Source organism: Leptidea sinapis, chromosome Z (assembly GCF_905404315.1).
Source record: "Leptidea sinapis chromosome Z, ilLepSina1.1, whole genome shotgun sequence".
Classification (NCBI taxonomy): Eukaryota; Metazoa; Arthropoda; class Insecta; order Lepidoptera; family Pieridae; genus Leptidea; species Leptidea sinapis.
Genome location: NC_066312.1, coordinates 22,683,122 through 22,710,822, shown reverse-complemented (window position 1 = coordinate 22,710,822; position 27,701 = coordinate 22,683,122). Strand labels below are relative to the sequence as shown.

At 35.3% G+C, this 27,701-nt stretch overlaps 1 protein-coding gene and 1 pseudogene across 1 annotated transcript; one reads left to right on the top strand and one right to left on the bottom strand.

Moving 5' to 3' along the window:
- The first annotated feature begins 679 nt into the window (after nt 1-679).
- Nucleotides 680-13,691, top strand: LOC126978380 (STE20/SPS1-related proline-alanine-rich protein kinase-like). Its single transcript, XM_050827138.1, has 8 exons — nt 680-823; nt 1,844-1,962; nt 5,171-5,264; nt 6,855-6,999; nt 10,868-11,030; nt 11,965-12,112; nt 12,835-13,037; nt 13,472-13,691. The coding sequence occupies exons 1-8, from the start codon at nt 754-756 to the stop codon at nt 13,529-13,531; spliced, it is 1,002 nt and encodes a 333-aa protein (XP_050683095.1). The 5' UTR covers nt 680-753; the 3' UTR covers nt 13,532-13,691.
- Nucleotides 13,692-25,847: 12,156 nt separating this feature from the next.
- Nucleotides 25,848-27,489, bottom strand: LOC126978992 (uncharacterized; annotated as a pseudogene).
- Between the last annotated feature and the right edge of the window lie 212 nt (nt 27,490-27,701).

The window sequence follows — 27,701 nt, the reverse complement described above, 5'->3', positions numbered from 1 at the left end:
TAGTGTTCGGTGCGGTGTGACCTACTGAAGGCACCGCCATCGACAAGACGAACAGCGGTAGACCAGCAAAGTGTAAGTTTTAAAAGTGAACGGAAATAAAGACTCGTTCATTTAAACGGAGTTATTATTTCCAATTCCTGACCCACTCTCGTGTCAGTGTGTTTCTTTGTTCTTTCACGTCAAAATGTATCGGCAGGTTTACGAGACAGTCAGAGTGCTCCTGGATCAAGAGCTACATTAATTTAACCCAATATTATCTTTTTTTCTTATATTTACACTTTTTTATGTATCGATATTCTGTCGGTATGAAGTTGGCAAGGGAAACACTACCTGGAATAAAAAATGGCTAAATAAGGATTTTAATTGAAGTCAATTAGCACATGTCATCACTTTCTATCGCACTGCTAGGTGTATTTGAGAATTGAAACACTACGTTTAATGTTAAATGCGCGGTCTCCGAGGAATTCAATGGGTGACACTTTCTATGTGACGCTGACTGTACTCTATGGCTATAGCGCTATATAGTTATCAAAACATGCTACCAGATGGCGGAATTTCGGCTTTTTGCATTTTGACAGTTGAAAGATTATGTTCCTGTTGCTAATATATGCAAAGATACTCGGTTCGAACAGCACAGAGCACTTTAAGTATAGGTATACTTATCAGTTATCATTCGGATCTTACAGCGATAAGTCGCCGCGGCAAATTTTTTTATTTTTTTTAAGCAGTGTTTATTAATTGTTTCGTGAAGTGATGACGTCTGTAGTTTTATCGGCTCCATGGCCCAACAAGCCGGGGGCTTATAAAGTTGGAAAATATCTGGGTAGGTATCCATGTGCCTTTAGAAAAAACTTTTTTAGCCGCGTTGTGTACTTTTTGTTAGAGGAAAATTTTATAGAATAGCGTAGTAGCGTAGATTTTCCGCAGCGTGTGTGTAATTATTTAAGTTTTCTTTAGTGTTAATTCCGCCAATATTTGTTTTTAAAACAATTCGACACGTGTTTCGCCTCTACACGAGGCATCCTCAGGACATGTCTCGCCAAAATCTGGCACGAATCTCGTGCCAGATTCACGAAACGAAACACGTGTCGAATTGTTTTAAAAACAAATATTGGCGGAATTAACACTAAAGAAAACTTAAATCATTTATATAATTATGGATTTCCGCAAAGTAACACCTAATTCAATAAATTTTCTCAAATACTGTAAAAAAAGTAAACTTTCTCCCTTCGGCAATCACAAAAAAAGAGTTATTTGCCAGCTTTTTTTAATAGTATAAGTTACTCTCCACCTTTGCCTTTAAAATAAGACCAACATTGAGCCCCTAAAGGACGTAGAACGTAAACTGCCGTTGTTTTACAAATTGAGGTGAATTTTTCTAAAACAAAAGTAGCTGCAGACTGGTAGGGTTTTCGAAATGACCCCCTAAAGTATGGGGGATGCAATAGTTTTTAGTTACTGTTCCTAAATGCAAAATCCTATTATCATTACATGCCGGGACACATGGTATAATAATATCAATAAAATTGTAATTGTTCTTTCAAGTTATCTATTTGTTTAAACTTTAACAAAGATCTGTAATATTAACAAGGTATAAATAGTTATCCCTACCGAATTCCTGATATATATAGACTTCAATTTTGTAATTGTATGCTGTGCTGTATTTACCTAACAGCTAATGTGAATTACAGTAAAACTTAGATGACAAGAGAATTAACATTATATAAATGTTCATGATAAACAAATATACTGAGAGGAAAATAGATACTTAATATGAGTCTTTATTATCATTATCCTGCTTTATAAGTGTATTAGTAATATTGATTTATGTTTGAAAACACAGGTAAAGGTGCTACTGGGGTTGTCCATGCTGCATTGTGTAAGCCCCGAAATGAAACGTGCGCCATTAAAACAATTAAAAGTAAAGACATACTTGCAAAGTATGCCAAAACTGAAATCAAGGTATTTATGCATTTTAAAACACATTTTATTTAGGAAGTGTAAGTAGAATTCAAATTATAGCTTAGTATAGCACACCTTTTAAGAATTTTACATTTTTCAATTATTTTTATTTTGCTTAGGATTTTCAAATCACTTATTGAACATCAAAAGCTAGTATCCATTCAAAAAAATGATAATCACAATTCAAAATATTTATTCAAAATAGGATTTAAAATCACATATTCAACGTCAAAAATGTACCACCCATGTGAAATAGACCTGAGAAGAACGGGCGCAAGAAGTTCATCGGGCTTATTTTTTTTCTTAATTAAGTTACAATATAATTATTGTACATTAAGTAATGTCATATGTTACATTCCAATAGTCTGATATATATAGCGTTCGCTCCATTCCAGTTTGTGGTATCATTAAGAAAATCATTTATGTATTTATCTTTACCACACACACGTTTCTGAACAATTATTTTGAACTTGCTGTTTCCCGCGACTTCGTCCGCGTGCACACATAATTACACGTAGTACCTATAAAAAAAATTTGCTTCTTCTTATTTTTTTTTCTTGATAACGGCCAAGTGTCTGTGGAATGAAACTTAGAAGACTTAATTATTGTAATCCAAAGCGTATCCAACAGCTTTTTATGATGCGCGCCCAAACGAAAACCTCTATCATATTATTTATTTTTATATACTAGTCACTCAGCAAAACTTTTACTGGCATATAAAGTTATTAAGAAAAAATTCAATAATTAAAATTTGTTGTATATAAAAAATACATGACGACTAATTCTCAGACCTACCAAAAATTATTAAATCGTACATAAAATATATCGTACTACAATAATTATTATATTCCATGGCCATTTTGCATATTATACTGTTCCATCCACAGAAATAGGGTTTCTGTGGATAGAACAGAATAATATAAAATCGCGATACAAAAATAGGTGTTGATAGGTGGGTGAAAATTTGAAGTGGTAAGTATTTTTAATACTGAATCATAATAAAATAAAAATTGTCCAAAAAATACTCTTAATGCACGTAGCGGTAATCGTAAGAGCGTTTTCCCACTGCCTACGTCCGATCAGTATGCAATGTCAGTATGCGTGAAAACACGGTCCGGTGTAGTCATAGAACTATTTGTAATGGTTGAAGCCTTTCTCAATTACTCCGTACCCTGTTTTCACGGGTACGGATCCGAAAGCACTCTCACTCACAAAGATAGAGAAATGCACTAAGTTGGTGTTTGTGTAAGATATTGATTAAAATAGAGGATGGATCGACATATTGATGGTCAAATGTCAAATATTATGGTTAAGTTCAGAAATTTAATTTGTGACAAAACTTAAGATTTATCAATCTACATTAAAATAATCTGATAGATAGTTAACAACTGTAGTTAATCTATCAATGTTTAATTTTACCTCTAGAGAACGTAAGAAAGATATAAAAATTCTAATTAGTTATTCATTTTAAGCTATACTTTGAATTAGATTTCTGAACGACGACGATGTGTCCCTATCAAAGCAAAAACAGAATTGTTGTTATTATTTAATTAGGAGCATGTTCATATTTATTCACCTTTTAAACCTTCTCTGGACTTCCACAAATACTTCAAGAGAAAAATAAGCCAAATCGGTCCAGCCGTTCTGTAGTTTTAGCGAGACTATATGTTTTGTTTGTTTTTTTGTTTGAGTGGGAAAGAGTCGTAGGATAGTAACAGGTATAAAGTTGGTTTTCATCCATTTAATACCTCAATTCGATTCGATAGTTCAAAAATCTTCGAATGTCTTGTGGCTGGGTCGTGGGACAGTTCATTCTGGTCCATGTATGTGAAAGGTTGCTGCTTGGTGTGACTGGTCGATCCTGTCATAGAGAAATTTGCTTTGATTTGTCTTTACAACTAACAACACTTTTGTGATGTTAAGTAGTGTCGGAGCTGTTTCACTGCTAGTTTTCCTATCATTGTTCGGAGTTCGGCACAGTAGACATTGCTGTTATTTTTTGACCAGATCGGAGATAGCTATAGTGGATAACACCATGCAGAGACCACCAAACAGTTACAATTTTATTATTGTATTTTACCGTTGCGGCGTTTGACCTGGGGTCAGCTATTGCATTTTTCGCTTACGGTCATCGTAAAGAATCCACTTTTCATCGCATGTCACAATTCGATCCAATATTCCTTAATTTCTGTATTGATTCAACAGACAACACAAGTTTCAACACGCGTTTCTTTCTGCAGATCAGTCAAATCATTTTGAGTCAGTAGTGTTGGTAAGATAACGTTGAACCATGCCGCTAATTCCTGGGTAGTTTGGCTCGGATCGGCTTGCACCATCTCTTTCAATTCATTGTTATTCACATGTGTGGGCGGTCTTCCACGTGGTTCGTTCTTCAAATATAAGTTTCCATCACGACAGCGTTTAAGCCTCATTAGCAGTCCAATGTTGCAGTTGGAGAGGCTCCAACCCCAACATTGATATTGGGATCCGTTTAGTTCTGCGTCGGAACTCGTATTCAAAAACAACTCGAATTTTCGAAGCATCAATTTCTCTTAAGTACCTATTACAATAAAATGGCAATTTTATCCTTTAACCTCTCGTTCACATATTATAATAACTTAATAGGTAAGTATTCATTCCTACTGTGTTATTGAATTTAGTAGTATTTCCATCCTCTATGACCGACACTGAACTCTACTATTTACCCTTACAATATTTTAACTAATGAACTAATAATAAATTATACTAACATTATAGTATACTACTAACTAATTCTAGTAGCCTTCGAAGATACATAATAGCTTTAAGGGTAAATTTAAACACTTTTATAATAAAGTCCCAGCCACTGTTCAGGCATTATCTATGAATAAATTTAAATATTTTATTTAAAAATGGCTTTCTCGTAAATCCTATTACTCCACAGCTGAATATCTAAGTGATTGGAGAGCCTGGGACTAGATTATGATTATTTTATAGCAAAAGCAATGACAGTACAATATTGTATATTTTTATTAAAAAGAGCGCAAATAAAAAGAGTGTTGGGAGAGTTTCTTGCGCCGCTTCTTCTCTCTCAGAGCGCCATTTCTTTCCGAAGCGGTAGTAGTATCTATTATATTTGAAATGGCATCAAAAATAATTCTAAAGGAATCAATTTTGAGAAAAAAAGGCCTTTTATTATTTCTTACTAATATTTGTGAAATTTTTACAGGTGATTTCAAGGTGCGACCATCCAAACATTTTATCTTATTACACATCATTCCCAGTCGCAAATCAATTCTGCTTGGTATTAAAATTACTGGAAGGTGCGTACATAGGTGTATTTTTCAGTGTGAACTCTATGTAATAAAAACACTGTTAAATTTTAAGACTTTATTTTAAACATATAGGTATGCCATTACTGAAATCACAATGCGATACAATTAGAAATTATCCGACTATCAATAATAATAAAATCAAAAAATGGATTGGCATTAGAAATACGTATCCCGAATTTGGCGTTGTTATGGGTGTTTATAAAAGCCGGAAGTGCGGAGAGCGCCCTCTGGTAGTGGGCAGCCGTGTGAATCGGAGTGGCTGAACCTAAACTGCGTAGGCGAGCCTGGATACCCGTGCCTAGCTACTTTTCCCACAGCGCCGGTGACGACCAGACCTGAATAATTAGTCTTCAAAACGTATACTTTACCCCAATAAAAGCCTTCAAAAAGTAATGGTAATAGAGTAATGAACTGAGCCTGAGATCAATTATGAAAGGCAATCCTCAAATAGCATACAACCACTTTTCAATAGTAACTTCTCCTTTCAGCGCTTGGGGTTTCAAGTGCCTGAACTATCCCAAAAAAATCTTAAACATCTGCACTTATAATTAGTGATAAATATTTATTAACTCGTGAGCGAGCGGTGATGCACGCGCAACCTTTGTTCGTCACCAATCCGACCGAAATTTAAAATGCAAAAACGTAAAAAAGAACAATAAATACTGTGCAGTGTTTAACTGTTTAAACACTGTTAGATATCCAAATTCATCCTTTTTAAGACGCAGAAAAGTGAGAACTACTTTAAAGTGGTTATTATTGCTATGAAATTATCATTTATCATAGGTACCTTTTATAACAAGTAGTTTTAATAGTTATTTCGTTTCGACCAAGAGCTTAACGCTAATAGTTGTTTGTTAATTGTTATCTGTACTTATAGATGGAGAGCCATTTTTTTGTTCGGTTGTACTACGAAAACTACTGAACCGATCGAAATAATACTTAAATACTATAAGATGAGGTTTTAATATATTATGATACTTCGGGGATTACTGAACCTATATTTTTTTGACTTAGAAATACCTGTATATTCGCAGTACAAATACTTCAGTTAATGATATTTCAATTCATAATATGACAATTAAATCATTCATTCGTGCCCTGACCCTGCTAAACAACTTTGTTGGTCAGAGCTTGTTAATAAATGCCTACGAGTTCTGATCAAGCTCGTAAGTAATAAGTAGCTGTAATTAGCTGCCAATAATCTGAAGCTGTCCCAATATACCCGATAATTCTTTCTTATCGCCTCACGGCCGTTCCCAATATTCAGTCTATCTCTTACTTGAGATAAAAATCGTAACTATCGTTGACTTTTCTGTCCCAATAAACTTATCGACGGTAGCTCACCTTATCCGTACAAGCTGTCTGTCAGTGGGACGACGTATAGCTTAACAGCGATAGAAGTTTGTATGGATATTGCAATTCACGCGTCCCAATATAATGCGCTAAGAATGACTTATCGGGTATATTGGGAGAGCTTCAGATTATTGATAGCGAATTACTGTCAGTAGAATGTAGTAATTTATCTCTATCTGTAGATAGTATATTGGGAACGGCCGTAAATCATTAAATTGTTTACAGGAGGAAGTTTGTTTGATATCATACGGTACAAGATGAAACACAACGATTGTGTTGAGGGTGTATTTGATGAAGAAACCATCGCAACAGTTCTATATGAAGTATTGAAGGGTCTGGTCTATTTTCACGGAATCGGACATATTCACAGGTAAATTAACTTATAGTTATAAGATTTGTTTCGTTTGAATAAAGTAAAAAAAAATAAGTCGTAATAGGTACATACTGTGGCGTAGCAACGCTTCGACGTATATGACGAGAGTTGTCAAACGTCATATCGTGCAGCAACGTACATGACGAGAGTTGTCAAACTTCAAGACATTGATAATTTTAACAGCTCCGTCAGCAATACTCGTAGCTTTAGCGTAAAAGTTTACTTTAGACGCTGTACACCCGGGTTCGATACACCTACCAGTGTATGGAATTATTTGGGTTTTATAAAGTTAATGGAAATTTCTAGTAAGTTCAGGATCAAATCGAACAGAAAAAAAGGGATGGAAAATGTGTAAGCAGGATAAAAAAATAGTTAAAAGAATTTTCTAGTACAATTTAAATTTAAAGATCCGGAACAGATCCGGGGGTATATAAGCCGTACTAAGCGTGGCCTACGGCAGTTCTAGTTCTGACTCGAAAGTTTATACTTTCGAGTCGAATTCGAAGAAGATGAAGAAAAGAAGTAGTGAAAAGTGGAAGTGTTCCAAGAAGAAGAAGATAGAAGAGACTTAGTGTTCGGTGCGGTGTGACGCGTTGAAGGTACCGCCGCCCACAAGACGAACAGCGGCAGACCGGCGAAGGGCAAGTTAAGAAAAATTTAACGCAAATAACGACTCGTTCCTATAGGCGGGGAGTATTATTTCCAATCCCTGACCCACTCTCGTGTCAATACTAAGCTATAACTGAGAATGCAAAACATGAATTTTTTAAGAATAATTTTCCTTTCTTCAAAATAGCATAAAATAAAGGGTATTCAATACTAATTAGTACCAAAATTAAATGGATATTTCCTTGCCAATTGAATATTTGCTAGATACTTGTTTTTTAAATTCTAGAGAGGAAATGTAATAATAGACAAATTGACAATTTTTTGAAAATCATGTCACATTATTAACAGTTTAAAGTGTATTAGTAGGTACCCTAGGAATAATATTTATTTTAATTTGTTGTATTTTGCAAAAAATTCTATTCAAAAATCAAATATAAGTAATAAAAGTAATCAAAATGGCCTTGTTAGCCTATATTATAATTAAATCTTTTTAAGAGCTGTGGATTATGTATAAGTGAATAAAAAAGTGTGTGTATTCTTATGTATGCACTCAAGAAGTTATACTTCCTTGGCCTAACGAAGCAAAAATCCTTAAATTGATTTATTCCTCGTACTATTCTACGTTTGTAGAAAGAACCATATTGAACGAAAATACCGAATACGGCTGTACGGTCTTGAACTCGTTGCCTATCATAATAAGACAGAAAATTTTAGGAAACAACTTCACCCTGTTACTTTTGTGTTTAAATGATGCGCGTGCATCTTAAAATTTCACCCTCATCATTTTTTCATAAAGCGCCTAAAGAAGTATAACATCAAAAAAATGGTTCCTATACAGCAAAATAGTGTCACTGACATGACATCACTTATTATGCCTGCATTAGACTTCACGGGGCTACGCTTGGGAGCGGAAGTGAGTGAGGTCGGTGCACTCATGTGATTTGTACCTGTTTCGTCCCGCAAAGTTTTGCCCCACACAAAAAAATCTTGTTTCGCCCCAGATCTTATTCCTGTTTCGTCTCGAAAATAAGAAAAATGAATAATTTATTATTTTATTCTTGTTTTGCCCCACTTTTTGGTCTTTATTCGCCGCGGGTAGTAATTTATGTGTTTTACAACATGTTTTGTACTGACAGCATACAAAATATTTTAAAAATCATATTTTTGACGATAAATATTTTAATGAACTCAACAAGGTAGTATTCAATACCAGAAATCAATTAATGGAAACAGGAGCCTTTTAAAAAACGTGTCCAACGTGTGCCCGCTAAACAAGCAAGTTTATGGCTTAAAATCCTAACTTTTATCTCCCGTTTTCTCCAACAAGATGACTTGATGCATGGACTTCGGAATCAAGATAATTTTACTATGTACATGGTCCGTTTATGATATTTTTGTGCCAAGTTTTATCGTTATACATTTGAGACAACCTAAGACAGCTGTGCCGCAATCTTCAAGGACATAATATCCTGTAATAGGTTTATGAACACCTTTCATGCCATCGTTTGGTCTCGGGTAAACTATTGCTCTAATATATTGCTAGAATATTGTTGTAATTCACATTTTTTTTCTGGCTGTACAAAAATTACTTTTTTAAAAGTGGGACGAAACAGGAATGTGGGACAAAAACCCGGGGTAAAACAGTAACAAATCCTCATGTGCCCTCGTATTCCCGCGCCCACCTCGCTGTCGCTTCGCTTCGTGTCGTTTTTTAGGGCGCGAGTCAAAGGAAGGGAGGAGAAGAGGCGAGATAATCGAACTCTCCAGCTCGCTCATTTTGTTTTTGACTATTGAGAGTAAAGACGGGTTTGATCTTCATGACGGAGAGGTTACCCGTATGTGCACCACTTTTATGGAATTATATGAAAAGGAACCAATCATTTGGAATATGTTAATTCCAGCCAGTTGAATCACGTCCATCTTAGCGGGTAACTAAATAAATCGAGAGTGTAGATAGTATAACAAGGTGTCCTTATTCGCTCCTAAGAACTCGGACGGTAACAGTGGAATAAGAATTTATTTGAAATTTAAATCACGCGATTGAAAAACAATCGATTTTTATGGCAGTAAGGGACGACGCGTGCAGGACATTCAGCTGATAATTGATACGCCCTGAGCATTACAATGAAGTGCCGCTCAGGATTCTTAAAAATTCAAAAAATTCTGAACAGCGTTACAACTGCGCTCGTCACCTTGAGACATAAGATGTTAAGTCGCATTTGCCCAGTAATTTCACAAGCTACGGCTCCCTTCAGAGTGAAACATAGTAATGCTTACACATACTGCTTCACGGCAGAAAAATACGCCGTTGTGGTACCCATAATCTAGCCAGAATCCTGTGCAAAGGAACCTCCCACTGGTAGATATGGACAGACAGATCATGAAGTGAAGTAAGAACGATAGGCCGCCGGCCTAATATTTAATATAATGTAAAAGAATGTTTCATAAGAATAACTTAATAGTACGCGACAGTCTGGTGCGGGCATTAGTAAGCATTGCGCTGTGTATAAAATATATAATAAGCTATAAAATGCTAAGTAAAGACTTACAGTTCTAATAAAATAATATAGGCCTTCATCGATTTGTAGGTTTACCAACAGAAACCCTAAAACCGAGACTACTGCCAGTACATAGCTGCTTCTCAGTAGTTTGTATCTCATAAACTGAAATATACTAGCTAAAAAGGTGTCCTTTAGGGTGGACTCACGAAGTTTCCACCTAGTAATTTTGAAGGTTTTTAAAAATAATTAACTTTTAAGGGATGGATACGGATAACTTGGGGTTCTATAAAAAAATCGTCCGTAAAATTGTTTTTATTATTCATCTTTATATAAAATATGTGTGGCGGTCCTCCACAGTGCGGTTTTCAAGGAGCTTTCTTCCTCGTACTACAAAGCTGTGAAATGAGCCTCTTTGTGCGGTGTTTCCGGGACGATACGACATCCTATTAAAATAGCGCGTACGCCGTCCTTAAAGGCCGGCAACGCTCCTGTGATTTCTATGGTGTTGCAAGAGAATGTGGGCGGCGTTGATCACTTAACTAACTTAACTAGCTATTACTGCATACTACTATTGCAGATTGCAGTCTTAGATAATTTATGTGCTTGTGGTGATTCATTTGGTACATGGGATTATGAGTACATCATGAGCGGCGATGATCAGTAACTTCCAGATGGCCCCAACGCTCACTAGTCTTCCAATAAAGCTTGTGTATCTGGTAGGTATTGTATATACTTAGCCATGTGCTCCTTTGCAGGGATATCAAGGCCGGTAACATATTGGTAGGCCGGGACGGCACCATCCAGATCTCGGACTTCGGCTCTGCGACCTACCTTTCTCCACAGGCCACCGATCAACACGTCAAGCTCTACGATTATGCGGGCACGGCCTGGTATATGGCGCCCGAGATGGTCAAATCAGTGAGTGAAATATTTACATTGCTTTAAAAAAGGGGATCGCCTCGTCACCTAATATTCATATTAATTAGTATTCATTATAGTATAGGATCCCGATATAGAACAACCTTCACCGAGCTGGTAATTGGATGAAACATATTTTGTATGAAATTTAATATGTCCATAAATATATTTCATATGGGTTGTCTGGCAAATTTCAGTCCTGGATACGGTCAATTATTAATATTTTTTATATTTCACCGGTTTGTTTAATGGACAAATTCTATAACAATCGAAAGTATGCAGTCCATAGTATATGTATGGTATGCAAAAGTTAGGTTGCCTATATTTTTCCTGTCACAACTCATTCAATAACCAGCTCGGTGAAGGTTGTTCTATATCTGGATCTTAGACTATTATATAGATGTTAAAAACTTAGATCATTACGTCTAGATAGACTATGACAGATGTGAAAAGGTCGACAAAAATTGAGTTAAGAAATAACCTCTATTTTCAGCAATGCACGCACACTAACACAGTGTCATACAAATCGCGAGTGTAAGACGTAGCTTGACACGCACACTACCCTAACATTCCTGGCCTGTTTTAATCGTTTGTCTAACAGCAAGATACTCTGACTGTCACTCACTACACTGTGGTATCTCCCATCACTAATGACTGTCACTGACACTGCTAACTTTGACATATCTTTGAACAATCCAATGAATTTGTTTTCCTTCTAACAAATTCATGAAAGCAGGATCTTTTAGGTTGAATTGTCTGTGTTCTAGATTTAGCCGGGTGATACAAAGTTTATAAATATAAGCCAGTTTATACTATAAACTGATTTATACTGACAACGAAACAGTTAATGGCACACGTTGTATCGCGGGGTGGGCTCCGTCGACGGCCCTATCGTATGTCACCAACCAAACTAATACTTTTTATTTGATTGAAGGAAACTGGACATGATTTCAAAATTGATATTTGGTCGCTTGGAATAACTGCGATAGCGATGGCTACAGGTCATCCGCCATACTACAGCGAATCATCAGCGATTGCAACATTAGCGACCATAATGCACCCGCCACCGACTTTGGACACTGGTATGTTATCTAAATATAGCAAAACACCACCCATCACTAACACTAATGGACAACTTTTTCCAGTGGGAGGCTGCTTTGCACAGGATGCCGGCTAGATTATTGGTACCACAACGGCGCCTATTTCTGCCGTGAAGCAGTAATGTGTAAACATAACTGTGTTTCGGTCTGAAAGGCGCCGTTGCTAGTGAAATTACTGGGCAAATGAGACTTACCATCTTATGTCTCAAGGTGACGAGCGCAGTTGTAGTCCCGCTCAGAAATTTGGGTTTTTCAAGAATCCTGAGCGGCACTGCATTGTATTGGGTAGGGCGTATCAATTACCATCAGCTGAATGTCCTTCAAGTCTCGTCCCTTTTTTATAAAAAAAAAATGTATTCTTGGTTTAATTTACCAACTGCATAAAAAAAACAATAATTGTTTTTTTTATGGAAAAAGGAGGATAAACGAGCGTACGGGTCACCTGGTGTTAAGTGATCACCGCCGCCCACATTCTCTTGCAACACCAGAGGAATCATAGGAGCGTTGCCGGCCCTTAAGAAAGGTGTACGCGCCTTTTTTTTTGAAGGTACCCATATCGTATCGTCCCGGAAACATCACACAAGGAAGTCTTGTTGATTATCTTCAAGTGCAAGAGCTCTTCAAATAGTGTTTTATTTCTCATAATAACCAAACGGGTTGTAGTTGTAGTTATATAAAATATAAATCAAGTTTGATTGTTACAGTTCATGGGGCTAAAGGCAAGTTCAGCTGTTATGGGACGACGTTCACAAGCATGATTAGCGACTGTCTACAAAAAGATCCAGATCGCAGACCAACCGCGTTGGTCTTATTAAAGCATCCATTTTTCGCACAGGCCAAAAATAAGAAGTATTTGGTAGAGAAGTTGGTGGCTTTTAGCCCGTTCAAGGCCACGAGAAACTACAACGTACGTACTTACTTTTAAATGTTTTATTTGAAAATATGTTTGGTTGAAAAAAATCAACAAAACACGTCTGACGTTTGCGTCTTTTTTTTAGTTTCTTCGTCCATTATTAGGACAGGCAAAGGGTTCAAGCCCATACAGCCGTATTCATTATTTAATAATTAATTGTCAAAGTCATCTTTCCAAGATTTTATTTAAGATTAGAAGGAATAAATCAATTTAAGGATTTTTACTCCGTTAGGCCAAAGAAGTATAACTTCTTGCGTGCATACATTTTTATGTAGTGGCCGTTGAGTTCTTGAATGTTCTTGACACTATCTCTATTTTACGAACATGTGGTAGATTCAGTAATTTAAAGGAAATAATTAAAATCGCTTAGTTTAAGTCTATTTGGGTTAAGATTATTTGCTCTTAACTTTAACTTTTATTGATTACAGTCAGTCCCCGCATCCAATTGTATCGACGCGGATTCGAGCGATTCCAACGACGACACTTAGAATATGGCTCTACGAATCAGGCTAGAATATAAATACATATATATATGAACTGAATCTGTGGTATGAATGTAAATATAAATGAACTGAATATGTGTTATAAATGTAGTGGACATATTATATATCTCCGGTATACCTACATAAGACCGTCAAATGAGAAATTTTGTTTATGACATATGAAATTTATTTATTATAAAGCCATCGAAAAATAATTCATAATTTTTTTATTGTAGATTGTATTTTTATCAATTACGTATACGTACTTTATATTACCATATCACAATGGTATAATTAACATCTGAAATATGAATAATGTTTAGGTTAAGACGACTGAGAGATCTCAGTTGATGAACTCCATGAAATTCCATGAAATGTAATTTCAATTAATTAATTAAGATTTAAGTTTATATTTTCTTAATACATTCTCTTACTACGTTATTATCAGTGTTTTATTTTCGACTATTTAATTTAAAGCTCCTTTCCTATACACTTGTAAAAGGGCTTAGATTGTAATGATTTCATTACTGCGAAGCCAGGTTAGGGTTATTTTGATTGGTGGTAGTGATTATTTAAGCCTTTCCAACTTATTATACATTAACATCTGACTAACATCTGACGTCTCTAACGGCCGTTCCCAATATACTAACTACAGATAGAGATAAATTACTACCTTTTACTGTCAGTAATTAGTACTTTCAATAACCTGAAGCTGTCCCAATAACCCGATAAATCATTCTTATCGCCAGTTTACTGTTGCAATTTCCATACAAACTTCTGTACATGGTAAGCTATACGTCGTCCCCTTAAGAGATAGCGTGTACGGATAAGATAATTTACCGTCGATAAGTTTATTGGGGCAGAAAACTCAACGATAGTTACGATTTTTTATCTCAAGTAGGCCACAACCGGAGACTGAATATTGGGAATAGCCCTAAGACAGTTACCTGGATTATATAAAAAAGTGTGTGCGTATAAATTACACGCACAATTTAACGCGATATACAATATGAAAACAGAGCGAGACGGATTCGGTAGCAAGAATTTACCAAGATACTTAAGATTTTTGTTCTGTCGAGTTCCATAATATTCAAGTATTGATATATGTACTGTCCTCTAGGCTCTAACTCACTTTTATTAGAAGCTATCATGATGATGATCATAAGTGGTGTTTCCATATTCATATATTGGTTGTTTTCAAATTTGGAAGGGAATCTTACGACGAATATGCAAATAGGTCAGAACCAGCTGAAGAGACAATAAAACAACACCAGATCACAGAAGCGTTGCTGGCCTTTAAGGAAGGTGTACGCGTATTTTTGAAAGCAGCCATGTCGTATCGTTCCGGAAACACCGCACAAGGAAGTTTATTCCAAAGCTTTGTAGTACGTGGAAGAAAGCTCCTTGAAAACCGCACTGTGGAGTACCGCCACACATCCAAATGGTGGGGATAATATCCTAACTTGTGGCGTGCGTGCGAAGGTGGAATTCGGCGGCAGGATTCAGGTGAAACAGCTCTTCGGAACACTCTCCGTGACTGTGCTTGTGCGGCGGCTTACGAGCTATAAAGAAATCTGTTAGTTTGAACTCATCGCAGGACGAGAACGCATCGTATCATCGTAAGATCGAGGCTAATTAGGACCTTACCCTACGCTGTCCGATGTAAGACCGTCGCTTTTGAAGAGTGCAGCGACCGTAAGATACTGTATGCCGAAACTCTGCGTGGCAAACTGGCAATGTCAAAGAATATAATAGCACATGTCGCATTTCGATGTTCACAGATTCAAGTGGACTCTAGCGACTCATATGTCCATTGAACCACGACTGTTGGACGAGAATTTAATAATTTCGATATAAACGTTTATGCAAAAAAAAATGAGCACCTAGTTAAATATTATGTTTCACTGGCACCTTCAGATTATTTCAAAATTCTAAGTAGCTTGTATCATCATAATACTTTACAGAAATAAGCAAAACGTAGTTTCAGTCGATTTCGTCATTTCAATTTGATGGAATTAATGAAAATTAATGTGACAGAGATCTCACCACAAAATCAGCTATCTATCCAACTATTTGCTATACTTATATATTTCCAAGCTTGGTTATGATCTAGTAAACGAGACATTATTCCTCCATTTTCTACTAAGTTATCTATTATATACCGTCACTTTCATTCTCATTTGCATCATTAGTCCGTGAAGATTCCTGATTTCAACAATTTTAGTTCCATGTGGCACAACAATTTCCATAATATGCCTTTTAGCTGTTTAGCTTTAGGGTGTTTATTATAACCATGCATACGTATACCCCCAAAAATCAAGATTCGCGGCGGCCATCTTGGATTTTAAAAATGATCCCAAGTTCCCTGCACCCTCGATAACCTCGGATACGATATCCATATTGTTGAAATAATAATTTTGCGCGGCGGCCATCTTGGATTTCAAAAATGATCCCAAATTCGTTCTCTGCACCGTCTAGAACCTCGGATACGATATCCATCTTGTTGAAATCATATTTTTCGCGGTGGGCATTTTGGATTTCAAAAATGATCCCAAATTCGTTCTCTGCACCCTCGATAACCTCAGATACGATATACGTATTGTTGAAATCATAATTTTGAGCGGTGGCCATCTTGGATTCAAAAATGATCCCAAATTCGTTCTCTGCACCCTCGGGAACTTCGGATACGATATACGTATTGTTGAAATCATAATTTTGAGCGGTGGCCATCTTGGATTCGAAAATGATCCATCATCCATCACCATCGATTCATTATAAATCGCTCTTCTATGTCTAATCTGCAATCATTCATGAATTATGCAACATATAGCAGGGATGCAGGAGATCAAATGTACTCTTCCTTTCCATTTTTATTGTTAACAATTCGGAACTCCTAAAACGTTATCATATAGATTTACAAACTAGAGGCAATTCAACGCAATATAATATATCTTCATACGCACTTAAGTGATTACGAGACAAGATGCAAAACTCAAAAGACATCATACATTATTTACCATTTCGTGAGAGACGCACGTACGCTGATTTCATATTCATAACTAAAGTTGCACAATGTCACGTCGTCCCCTGAGCATTCGTAAACCCTCGTTTACACCAATGTATAATACATATATTTTACAGGTTTCTTTCAATGTTAAAATACAGATTTTATGTTATTTTTTCAAAATATAAAATTTGTTGTAAAAAAATTGTATGAATCTTGTTGGATGAAATTGTTTGTAGACTACTAGTTGTCTACGTCATGTTTATGATCTCATGTTTAATACTTGTTGTGGGTTTGTAGCTAAACTTGTAGACACGTAAGTCGAAAAGTTTAATGAATATTTCTGCTCAACTGACTACTTACTGTCTCTGACAATGAGAAGTGAAAGTGCTGAGGAACTTTTCTTCATGAGTACACAATGAAGCAAATTCAAGGAAAACACTGATCGAGATCATTTTTGAGGAGACGACTCCAAGAAGGTGTAGGTCGTTCCATATTGAATGATTTAAGAATAGAAGACAGAAGTGGATTCAGAACTTTTGTTAGAATGACACCAGTAACTGTCGAGAAGTTGCATCAAAAAGTTTTGCGACACACATTTCAAATCAGAATACACATTATCGAGATGCCATCACTCAAGCAGGCAATTAATTTTATAAGGAAAAGGAGGACAAACGAGCATATGGGTCACCTTGTGAGAAGAATGTATCTTTTGCAACACCAGAGGAATCAAGGAGCGTTGCCGGCCTTTAAAGAAGGCGTACGCGGTTTTTTTTTGTTAGCTATTTGTTGGAGATTTCTAGCTACTGACCATAGATCAGAGAGAGCGGATTAACATCGGGACTAGACGACGGCCAGTCTTTAGCCCTGATGAAGTCCGAATCGTTCGTTTCCAACCAAGACTGCGTAGACCGAGCTTTATGACCGGCGCCGAGTCATGCTGGAAGGACCATTCTGGGTTATTGAACACGGTGTTGTTCGTGGCTTCACCACCTTCCCAAGAATGGTATCTTGATACACTTGTGCCGATGATACCTTTTTCACAAAAGTTTGGCTCAATCCCTCCTTCATAGCTAAACCCTCACAAACCATCACTGAAATCGCAAAGTGCCCACATTGCGCTCTGTCGACTAATTCGGAAGCTTCCATAGAGCTTTGAGCATAAAATATGGTCATTTTGTTAAAATATTGCTCAATTGTTTAAAATTTCTCATCCAACAACAAAAATTTTCTGTGAGCTCCCTTTGCGTACTGCTTCAGTAGTTTTTTAGATTTTACCACCCTATTCTTTTTTTAAATTTTCACTTAAGAAATGACCAGTACGTCTCTTATAGGCTGCAAGTCCTAAGTCATCTTTTAAAATACGCGACAGGGTTCTAGGTGTTATCTTTATTCCGAGATAAAATATTTTGCTTTCTAACAGGATTTCTTCGAATTCTTTCAATTACTGCTTTGACCACCTTTTTCGTACGAACACTACGTGGATCAGGCCAGATCTTTTTTGGCACAAACAGAGGACGTCTCATTGTACCTATTAATAGCCCGATACACAAACATTTTACTAATACCAAGCGTATGGACAGTTTTAAAAATTGTATTTGGCTCCATACCTATCTTGTGTAATACAATCACAGCGGTTCGGTACTCTTTATCACATATTGTACAATGTATTGGCGAAAACTAAATGAACTATCATGTCAAAATGACAGATTCCAAATTCAAATATAATATTTAATTTTTAATTTTAACAGTATTGTTGCGTAGCAACCCTTCGAAGTATATGACGAGAGTTGTCAAACTTCAAGACATTGTTATACATATATATATAATACTCGTAGCTCAGCGGAAAAGTGTTTACTTTAGACGCTGTAGACCCGGGTTCGATACACCTACCAGTGTATGGATATTTTTTGGGTTTTGTAAAGTTAAAGGAAATTTCTAGTAAGTTCAGATAAAAATAGCTAAAAGAATTTTCTAGTACAATTTAAATTTAAAGATGGAATGGGAGAATCATTTTGAAAATAGAACGGATCCGGGGGTATATAAGCCGTACTAAGCGTGGCCTACAGCAGTTCTAGTTCTGACTCGAAAGTGGAAGTGTTCCAAGAGGAAGAAGATAGAAGAGACTTAGTGTTCGGTGCGGTGTGACGCGTTGAAGCTACCGCCGCCCACAAGAGGAACAGCGGCAGACCGGCGAAGTGCAAGTTCAGAAAAAGTGAATGCAAATAAAGACTCGTTCCTATGAGCGGAGTATTATTTCCAATCCCTGACCCACTCCCGTGTCAGTATTTATGGCCAGAATAAGTATAGTAGGGATTTTCTAGGCAACAAATGTAGCAAATATGAAATATAATACTTATGCGAAACTGTTACATAGTGTTTTCGCAATAATTGTTTTAATTTATAATTAAATTGTAATACTGTACGTTATCCACAGAAAAAAAATTAGTGATTAAGTAATAATAAGTTTATTGAAAGTAAAGTCGACTATCTATATTATATAATAACAGAATATACCAAAAACATTGTGAGAGAAACCCTAAAGTTTCAAGACCGTTTTTGGATCAACCAATCTGCGCAATTCTGTATTTTCTTAACCTTAACCTTGGCCTGACCGTGACCGTAACTGTCCTATTAAGGTGACAAGTACAAGGCTATTTGGTACGAATGTAATTTAATTTATTCATTGCGTCTAATATAATATACATTCTGGAATTCTAGATCATAAATTTAATGGTAGTCGTTTCTATTCGCTCTATTCAAATGAGCATGCAAAAAAGTTTAAATTAAAAAAGTCCTTTACACTTTATTTTTTTTAAATGCATTGAAATTAAAGTCAACTCTCTATGTTATATAATAACAAAATATACCAAAAACATTGTGAAATAAGCCCTAAAGGTTCAAGAACATTTTTGCATCAATCAATCTGCGCAATTCTGAATTTTCTTCACCTTGGCCTGACCGTGACCGCAACTGTCCTGTTAAGGTGACAAGTACAAGGCCACTTGGTATGAATGTTATTAAATTTACTCATTGCGTCCAATACATTATACATTCTAAATCATAAATTTAACGGTAGTCATTTCTATTCGGCTTATTTAAACCAGCATGCAAAAAAGTTCACTTAAGATTAAAAAAAGTCCTTAACACTATAAAATTTATGAAAAGCTATTGTCTGCGATGTCATCCACGTAGTCGATCGGAAAAAAACTATGTCGACTTTTCCGCGTTTCATAAACAATTTTAATTCTTCTTCTGTAGTTTTTGCTATTTGCATGGCATACATACCTACAAACAAACCGACAACTGGAGAAACAGACAATAATTGTATACTTTTTGGCTTCGGCATTCATTGTACACACACAAATTAGTATTCTTTTAAAAATAGTCAATGTTCGTATGTGAAAGTCTATTAAGTTAATTGTTTTTAAATTATTACGATATCATTATAATATTACAAGTCCTGATCCGGCAAATGTTCATCCATATAAATTAGGTACCTAACCCGCGCCCGCTCATTGTATGAAATTTCTTATATATAGATTAGGCAATGTCAAAATATTTAACTGTTTACAAAAAGCTTTTACATAAAAATATCAGGCCAATTGTTTTTTTTTAAGTAATGTTTGTGTACCTACCCCCGTGCTATTTTCACAGATGAGTAGACCGTCTGTGGACTCATGCGACATAATAACTTATGGGAAGTAATTCGCCTCAGTCTTCGAAGAACATATGACACAAATCCACACAATTCTAGTGCATACCTTATCAATAATTAAACCTTAACAGAGACATTAAGGTCTTTCTGTAAGTTAATACCTGAAAATATTGTTCTGCCAACTTTGTCTACGTCGGTTAACAATGAAATTGCATATATTTAGTTTTCAGTAAATTGACAAATAAATCATTATTATAAAGCCAATCAATAATAATATTTATACATAATATGTTTTCCTTGGTCATTTATTTATTTATTTATTTTAGTTGTACCAACAATAACTCAACTTAACATTAACAATTGACTTAAAAAAAGAAAACTTAACAACAACACTAACATACCAATTATTCTAATTTGGTTCACTACTCCATACTACGTAAGTAGTTTTATATATTTTAGTTAAGTACTATTTTTGATTATTAATAATTAAATTAAATTCTATATTATAACAACCAATCAATGTACGTAATAAAACTAAGATGAATTTAGTATTTTTTTTTGATAAACGCGAATGTTACACATTTAAAGGATTAAAACGCGCAGCGGTGGATTTACACCAGGGGCAGTTGGGGCAAGTGCCCAGGGCGGCAAATATTTTAAGGCTGCAAAATTTTGAAAGTGAAATTTTTTGTGATCTTATCAAGATTGCTTAATATAATTAATTAATTCTTTTAATTAGTAATTCTTGGTTTAATTGATAATTCAAGAAATTCAATTGAAAAAAAAATATATATACGTTTAAGTAAAATTCCAGTATTGGGCGGATTTTTTTCCGGTGCTCAGGGGCGGCATTAAGTTTAAATCCGGCTCAGAAAACGCTTGTAATTGTAACTCAGTCCCCCTGAAATCGAGATCGTGAAATGAAAAAAAAAAGAAATGTCTTGAAATGTCACCTTAACTAAAATAAAAATGTAACTTTTACGCTAAAATGTTATGTTAAAACACAGTTAAGTACAATCACACGCGTTTTAATCCTTAAAAAGTGTTTTATTTAAATAAGATAAATTTGACACTTCCTTTCCACGTCTACATCTACTGTCTATAAAGATAAAATATAATAATGATGACAAATCAAATTCAATTCATTCGTGATTACAACCATAATAGTAATATACTTTACGATGATGGCCTTATTTAAATCACTCTCCGTTATTTTGATTTTTGAAGTAGATCGTGATTTTGGCTTGACCGTCGCGTCGGGTCCAGACAAGTTTAAAAGTCCAAGGCCACTTGGAAGTTCTTACTGCGTAGTTACGTAGACTGCGTACTACGTAAGTAATTTTATATAATATTTTAGTTTGGTCATGCTTTTGATTATTATTATTTTTTTTTTAATAATAAGGCTATTGTTTCAGTTTAATATAGGTACCTACATTTTTATAAAAAACTATGACACTGAAGTAAAAGCTGTCTGCCATAAATGTTACTAGGATAACTACACGAACGGTGTATATAAATGACATGCTGGAGTATATTCACAGTAAGCAGCAGAAATCAAATATCGAAAATTGAACAAAATTACAAACCGAGCATGAAATTGTGTCGTCACTTCTCACTCCTAATTCAAACTGCCGATAGCAAAGGCGCCGCGTGAGTAAGATGGGAGGCGTCTATGGAGTGTAAGAAGTGTGGTAATGTCACAATATCCAGTTCCACAAAAATTATATGAGCAGTGGCTATTGTCTCCCACCTGCTAAACTCTCCCGGACTCCCCCTACTAAAGGATAGCATGGCATGGGGTGGGCGTCATTACCCTGCCGTCGGGAGACTTTATCCAGGGTAATCTCTCCCGTTCTCCCGAAATAATATTTTTTTCGTTCCTACAACTGCACACGGAATGATTTTTTCAGAGGCTTTAAGACAAGAAACTCTGAACTAAGTTAAAAAAAACCAGAAGCAACCAGCTTATCTAGATCAGCCAGGTTTAATAGAAAAAAATTTTTGATTTCTTCGAAAACCTCAAAGAAGTGTAAGTTGTCAAATACACAAAATTAAATAGAATAAATAAAATACTAGATATAATTCAGCCATTAATAGATGGATAGTAAAAATATATATAATAATACACCTATTTGTAAGTACAATTATGTCACAGTCTTTTAGCCGACATTTTTACAGATGAAGGTTTTTATTCTCCGCGGTAACAGACTGAGGAATGAGTAGTGAACTTCAAGAGCTAAATGTTTCTTTAATTGCTTTGCCCTCAGGAGCTCCAGACGTGACCTAGATGGAATTACCTTCATCATCTACTTTACAACGTCAGTCAGAGTCTTCAACATCAGCATCAGCATTCATAAATGAAACTGCGGCGCCTAGAGCCATTTCACCATCAATTTTAACTGAGGAGGAATCGGAGCAAGCAATTGCAATATTCAGACAATCAGCAGAGGTAACTTCTACATCTCAAGATCTGGATATCCAGAATAGTCAAATGACACCGTAGATTCTGAGTCACGACAAAAACGAAAAATAGTTTTACCTAAATTAAATGATTCGTCCATTTCCAAAAGCTGCAACTAGAAAAAAACCTTCGTCCTGGTAGATATCCCGGAAAAACGAAAACTAGAACTAAAATTAACTTTTTGTGGCAAATATTATGTCCATGAAATTTGCGTTGGAGTTTCCAAGGATGTCGAGGAATAGTTTATTTATCCTGATTGCTATAATTAAGAAAAGGAAGTAATGTAGATTTAATTATGTTGTTTTGAATTTAATGTTTTCTTAATTGTGACAGTAATTTTAATTGTTGTTTTATTCTTTTACCTATTTTTAAACCCGGGTAAAGGCTCCCTACATAGGGGGTAAAGTATGTATGTATGTATGTATGTAATATATTTATTCATGAAAGTTACAATTTATTTTTCACCACGCCCCGCAAAATTGCTTACGCAGTTTGACTGCAGGTAACTCGCTTTACATAAACATAGCTTATAAATTATTAAGTAAGTTATTGATACAATTAATTTACATAAATGGTTATAACGTATTTAACAAGTATTTTTTTAATGAACTTTTAAATTTAACAAGTCTAGGCTCACGTTTTATGTCCTCGGGTAAACTGTTGAGTAAGTATGGAACTCGTTTTTTTAATGTTCTATCTACATAGTAATTTTGTACCATGGGTATTTCAAATTTACCTTTGGACAATGACCTTGTGCCAGTCTTATGTTGCACCAAATTAGTGAAATGATCCTGTTTACTATAGTTGTTTACAAGTAGAAGATATTTATGTTTCAGGCTAGCCGGTAAAATTTTACATATTTTATATAGTTTAGAGTAATCTCCTTTACATTGATTCTTTGTCTTTTTATTTACAAGTAGTTTTAAAAATCTTGTTTGCAATGATTTTATTTCATCTATCGTAACTTATAGCGTAACTTATTATAGAATCCACTAGTGCAAAATATAAACATTTTAGTATTGGTAAGGGGACTTTAATACTTAAATGATAAAACTTTTCTAGTAATATTCTTAATTTTTTACATACGTATTCTATGTGGGAATCCCAGGAAAAAGAAGTATCTATTTTTACTCCTAGGTAATTTACACAATTAACTTTTTCGATAGGATTACACGTGCAGTTAATTTTCTTATTATGGAAGCAATCAAAGCCGTGTGCAATCAGAGGAGGTGGATTATCAATAGATCGTAAATACGGGGAGTGAATAATTATCATCTTTGTTTTGTCAGCGTTTATTATGATGCCGTTATCATGTGACCATTTAACTACCGCATCCACATCCTCTTGAACCCGGCGACACATTTCCGCGAGGTCGGTACTAGCGCTTAGAGTACAAAGGTCATCGGCAAACATGTGGGCGGAGCAGTGACGTAATACTCCACAGAGGCTATTTACGTGCATCAGGTAGCACACGGGCCCACACACGGAACCCTGGGGGACGCCGCAGTTTACTTGTTTATCCTCACTAAACGTGTCGCCGACTTTAACACGGTAAGAGCGCGCTCATATCAGACATCATCACTCCTTCATTCCATTATGAGGGTTTCAGTCTGTAGGGTATCAAAAGCCTTTCTAAAATCATAAAAAATAGCTACAATATTTTTTTTATTTTCCAAATGTGTATTAATTTCGTCTGTAAAATTTGATAATAAGGTGTTGGTGCTTTTATTTTTCTGGAAGCCATGTTGACATTCCGTTAAGATATTATTTTTTTGTAAAAAAGTTCCTATTTGATTGACAACACATTTTTCCATAATTTTATCAATACTTGATAGTATAGCTATCGGTCTATAATTTGAAAATACTTTACGATCACCTCTCTTATAGACTGGACGAATGATTGCTTCCTTTAATTGTTGTGGAAATTTGTGATATTTTACAGATATTTATCAGCTCAGCTAAAACAGGGCTAATCTTATCAACAATTATTTTTAAATCAGACATGCGTATAAGATCACTGCCCGGTGATTTATTTGCATTAATTTTATTAATTATTAGTTTTATGTCCTTGTCATCAACCGGTTGCCATCTCATACACACATTAGATAATTTAACATAAGTCTTCCTTTCCAGCCATTTTTCATCACAGGAGTGCTTTATTTGATCAATTTCCTTTAAGAATGTATCAGCAACTTCATTACAGACTGCCTGCGTGCCGCCTTGTTTAGTAATGTTACTTATGATTAGATTTTCCAAAGACTGCTTATTTTTACCCAATAACTATCTTAACTTTATCCCAAATTTTTTGTAATATTATTATTACAATCTAAAATTGTTTTTTTGTCATGTTCTACGTTACATTTAAAAATTGCCTTTTGGCATTTGTTTCTGTACCTAGTATATGTTAGTCTTTTTACCATATTCTTTGGATCGCTGCACCATATTTTGAATAATCTATATTTTTCAATAACCATATTTTTAAGCTGTTGTTTAACCAATACTTTTCATTTCTAAAGTCCCTGTTTCCAGTCATTTTTTTGTATAACGTTGGTTGTATATATCACTAAATAAAGTTGATAGCTCTTTGTATAATTTAGATGGGCAATCAATATTTAAGAGATAATCGAAGTTAGATTCTAACAATTTTTCTCTGACTAATCTCTTATCAAGCACACGGCGGCGGCGCTGGGCCGCGGTAATGGCGGGTGCAGCGCGTGATTCACACATCTCGCCCGAGTGAGTTACTTTCAGCGTCTGTTTCCATTGTATAGATGCCGCGACCAAATAATGATTAGATATTTTATGTTTTATTACTGCAGAATCGATAAATGCCGAGGATGATTTAGTAAATATATGATCTAAACATGATTCAACTACATTACCATTAAAATTTCCCTTCTCGTCACGTCTTTAATACAAAATGTATTGATTATTTATGTAAAACCATGTTCGGCTAATAAATCTTCATAATATTTTACATATTTTTCTGTATTTCTTAATAAATTTATGTTTATATCCCCGCATATAATTACTTTGTTACTAGTAGATAATGACTGTAAAAGTTTTTCAAAGTAGGTTAAAAACTCTTGGATTTTATTCTTATTATTGTATCTTGGTGGACGATATATTGAAATGACGTGTAATTGCTCACCTTGCCAGTCGCAAACAATGGAAACAAACTCGGCTGCGCGCTCGCCGCTCACAAGGAGAGGTTTCTGATTAAGCCGCGCGCACAACCCCGCGCGAGAGTAAACCAACACTTCTCCACCTCTTCGTCCACAACGAGTATATACATTAACATCGAATCCAGGAATGCTATAAAATGTTAACAAAGAATAATTGATGTTAGGTTCGGTTATTACTAATATATCTATATAATTTAGACGGTCGTTAAGAACTCCTAAGAATTCTAAAAATACTTTTTTATTGAACCAATATTTACGTGAATAATACAGAGTTCTTTTTTGTAGATACTTTGACTTATCCAATTATCTATGCTATCAGTACATACATAATTAATAGATTCATCATGAATTATTAAGTCTAATGGAAATGAATTGTAGAATTTTATAATAATAGTTAAACACAAACATACCAGTTATTAGGTAATTAATAAAAAATAAAAGTTAAAACTTCAGTTTTTGTTAAGTAAGGCCACGATTTCACTTTCATTACGAATGCATATTGACTTTTCACCTTCACTTTTTTTACTAGAATTTTACCACTACATACCCATATGTACTTGTATACGCCATAAAGCTGCTTCTTCGTGTTCCACAACAGGGTTCTAATTACCTTAGTAAGTGCTTCGTTGATGTATATTTTGTTGGTGGCCGATCCACCTGTTAGTTTGTCACTCGTCACCTCCATCATTTAACGGCGCTGCGCCAACCAGGTGTCACGGGAGTTAGCTCCTGAGGCCTTGAATTTCACCACTATAGGTGCCGGTTTTGCGCTAGTTTTCAGAGGGCGGGTGGTAGTGACTCGCCTGGCCCACTCGATTTCTGAAGTATTTACATTGATTGAGTCCCCAACCTTAGAAATAAGCTCCTTGAGATTTTCACCTGGTAGTTTTTCGATGCCCATTATTTCTATGTGATCATTTAGAGAAGCCTGCTCGAATTCATGGATCTTCTGTTCAAGCGCAACGTTGCACTTCTCTAAATACACACACTTATTGTTTATATTTACAACTGTCTTTTCCAATTTACTGATCTTTTCCCGTGATTGCTTGTTTTCTGCCATTATTGTATCGTACTTAACAAGCTACGTAGATAACAAGCTCAGATTTTGCGTTATTTCATCAAGGTGTGTTTTTACTTGCAGTATTGCACCTACTTTTTTCTGGATGTCCTTAAGTATTTTTTCTTCAATTAAAGAGACCAACTCAGTCTTTAGTTTCGATAAAAGCGATAATTTCATGTTTCTAAAATATTCATCTAAGTTACCCGCCGACGGTAAGGTTGCAGGGGGCGGAGGACTGTCGAACATTGACTTCACAGGAGTATTGTCGTCGTTGTTTTTTCAAGGTAACTTACAGGCTGGACACTTCCAGTTTGTCTTAGCTTTAGCTGTAAATTAAGCGTAAGAGGTCTTTGTGTATCCAACACAGCTGTAGTGGAAGTTGTTTTTAAAATCCAAACAACAGATTTTATCCGTAACACTGATGAGATGTTGACAACCAAAGCACGAACTCATTGTGTGTCGCAACGAAAGAATTTTGAATCACCGTCGTTATTAATATTCACTTGAAAATATTTTATATCAATTTTCAATATTATCCAAGTATTTTGCACTGCACTGATTATCACAAAGTATTAATTTATATGCAAGTAATTAAGTTAAACAAGATTTAAGCAAAATATCGAACTATAACTAAATTAAATAAATCAAAATGTTAAGAGCACGTTTGCACTGTTTACGATGTTGTTCAAGCGAGAGAAGTCTCCCACACAGGCGGTAGATATTAGCCGAATGTCACTTTGGTATAAATCGTTAATTACTCATAAACTATTAATGATGTATCAAACTTTATTAAGATAAAATGTAGCTA

Excerpts from the sequence above, each read along its gene's own strand:
- LOC126978380 (XM_050827138.1), top strand. The coding sequence starts at position 754 with ATGACGTCTGTAGTTTTATCGGCTCCATGGCCCAACAAGCCGGGGGCT. Across the intron at positions 824-1,843 it reads TAAAGTTGGAAAATATCTGG|GTAAAGGTGCTACTGGGGTT; the intron begins GTAGGTATCCAT and ends TTGAAAACACAG. Across the intron at positions 7,000-10,867 it reads GGAATCGGACATATTCACAG|GGATATCAAGGCCGGTAACA; the intron begins GTAAATTAACTT and ends GCTCCTTTGCAG.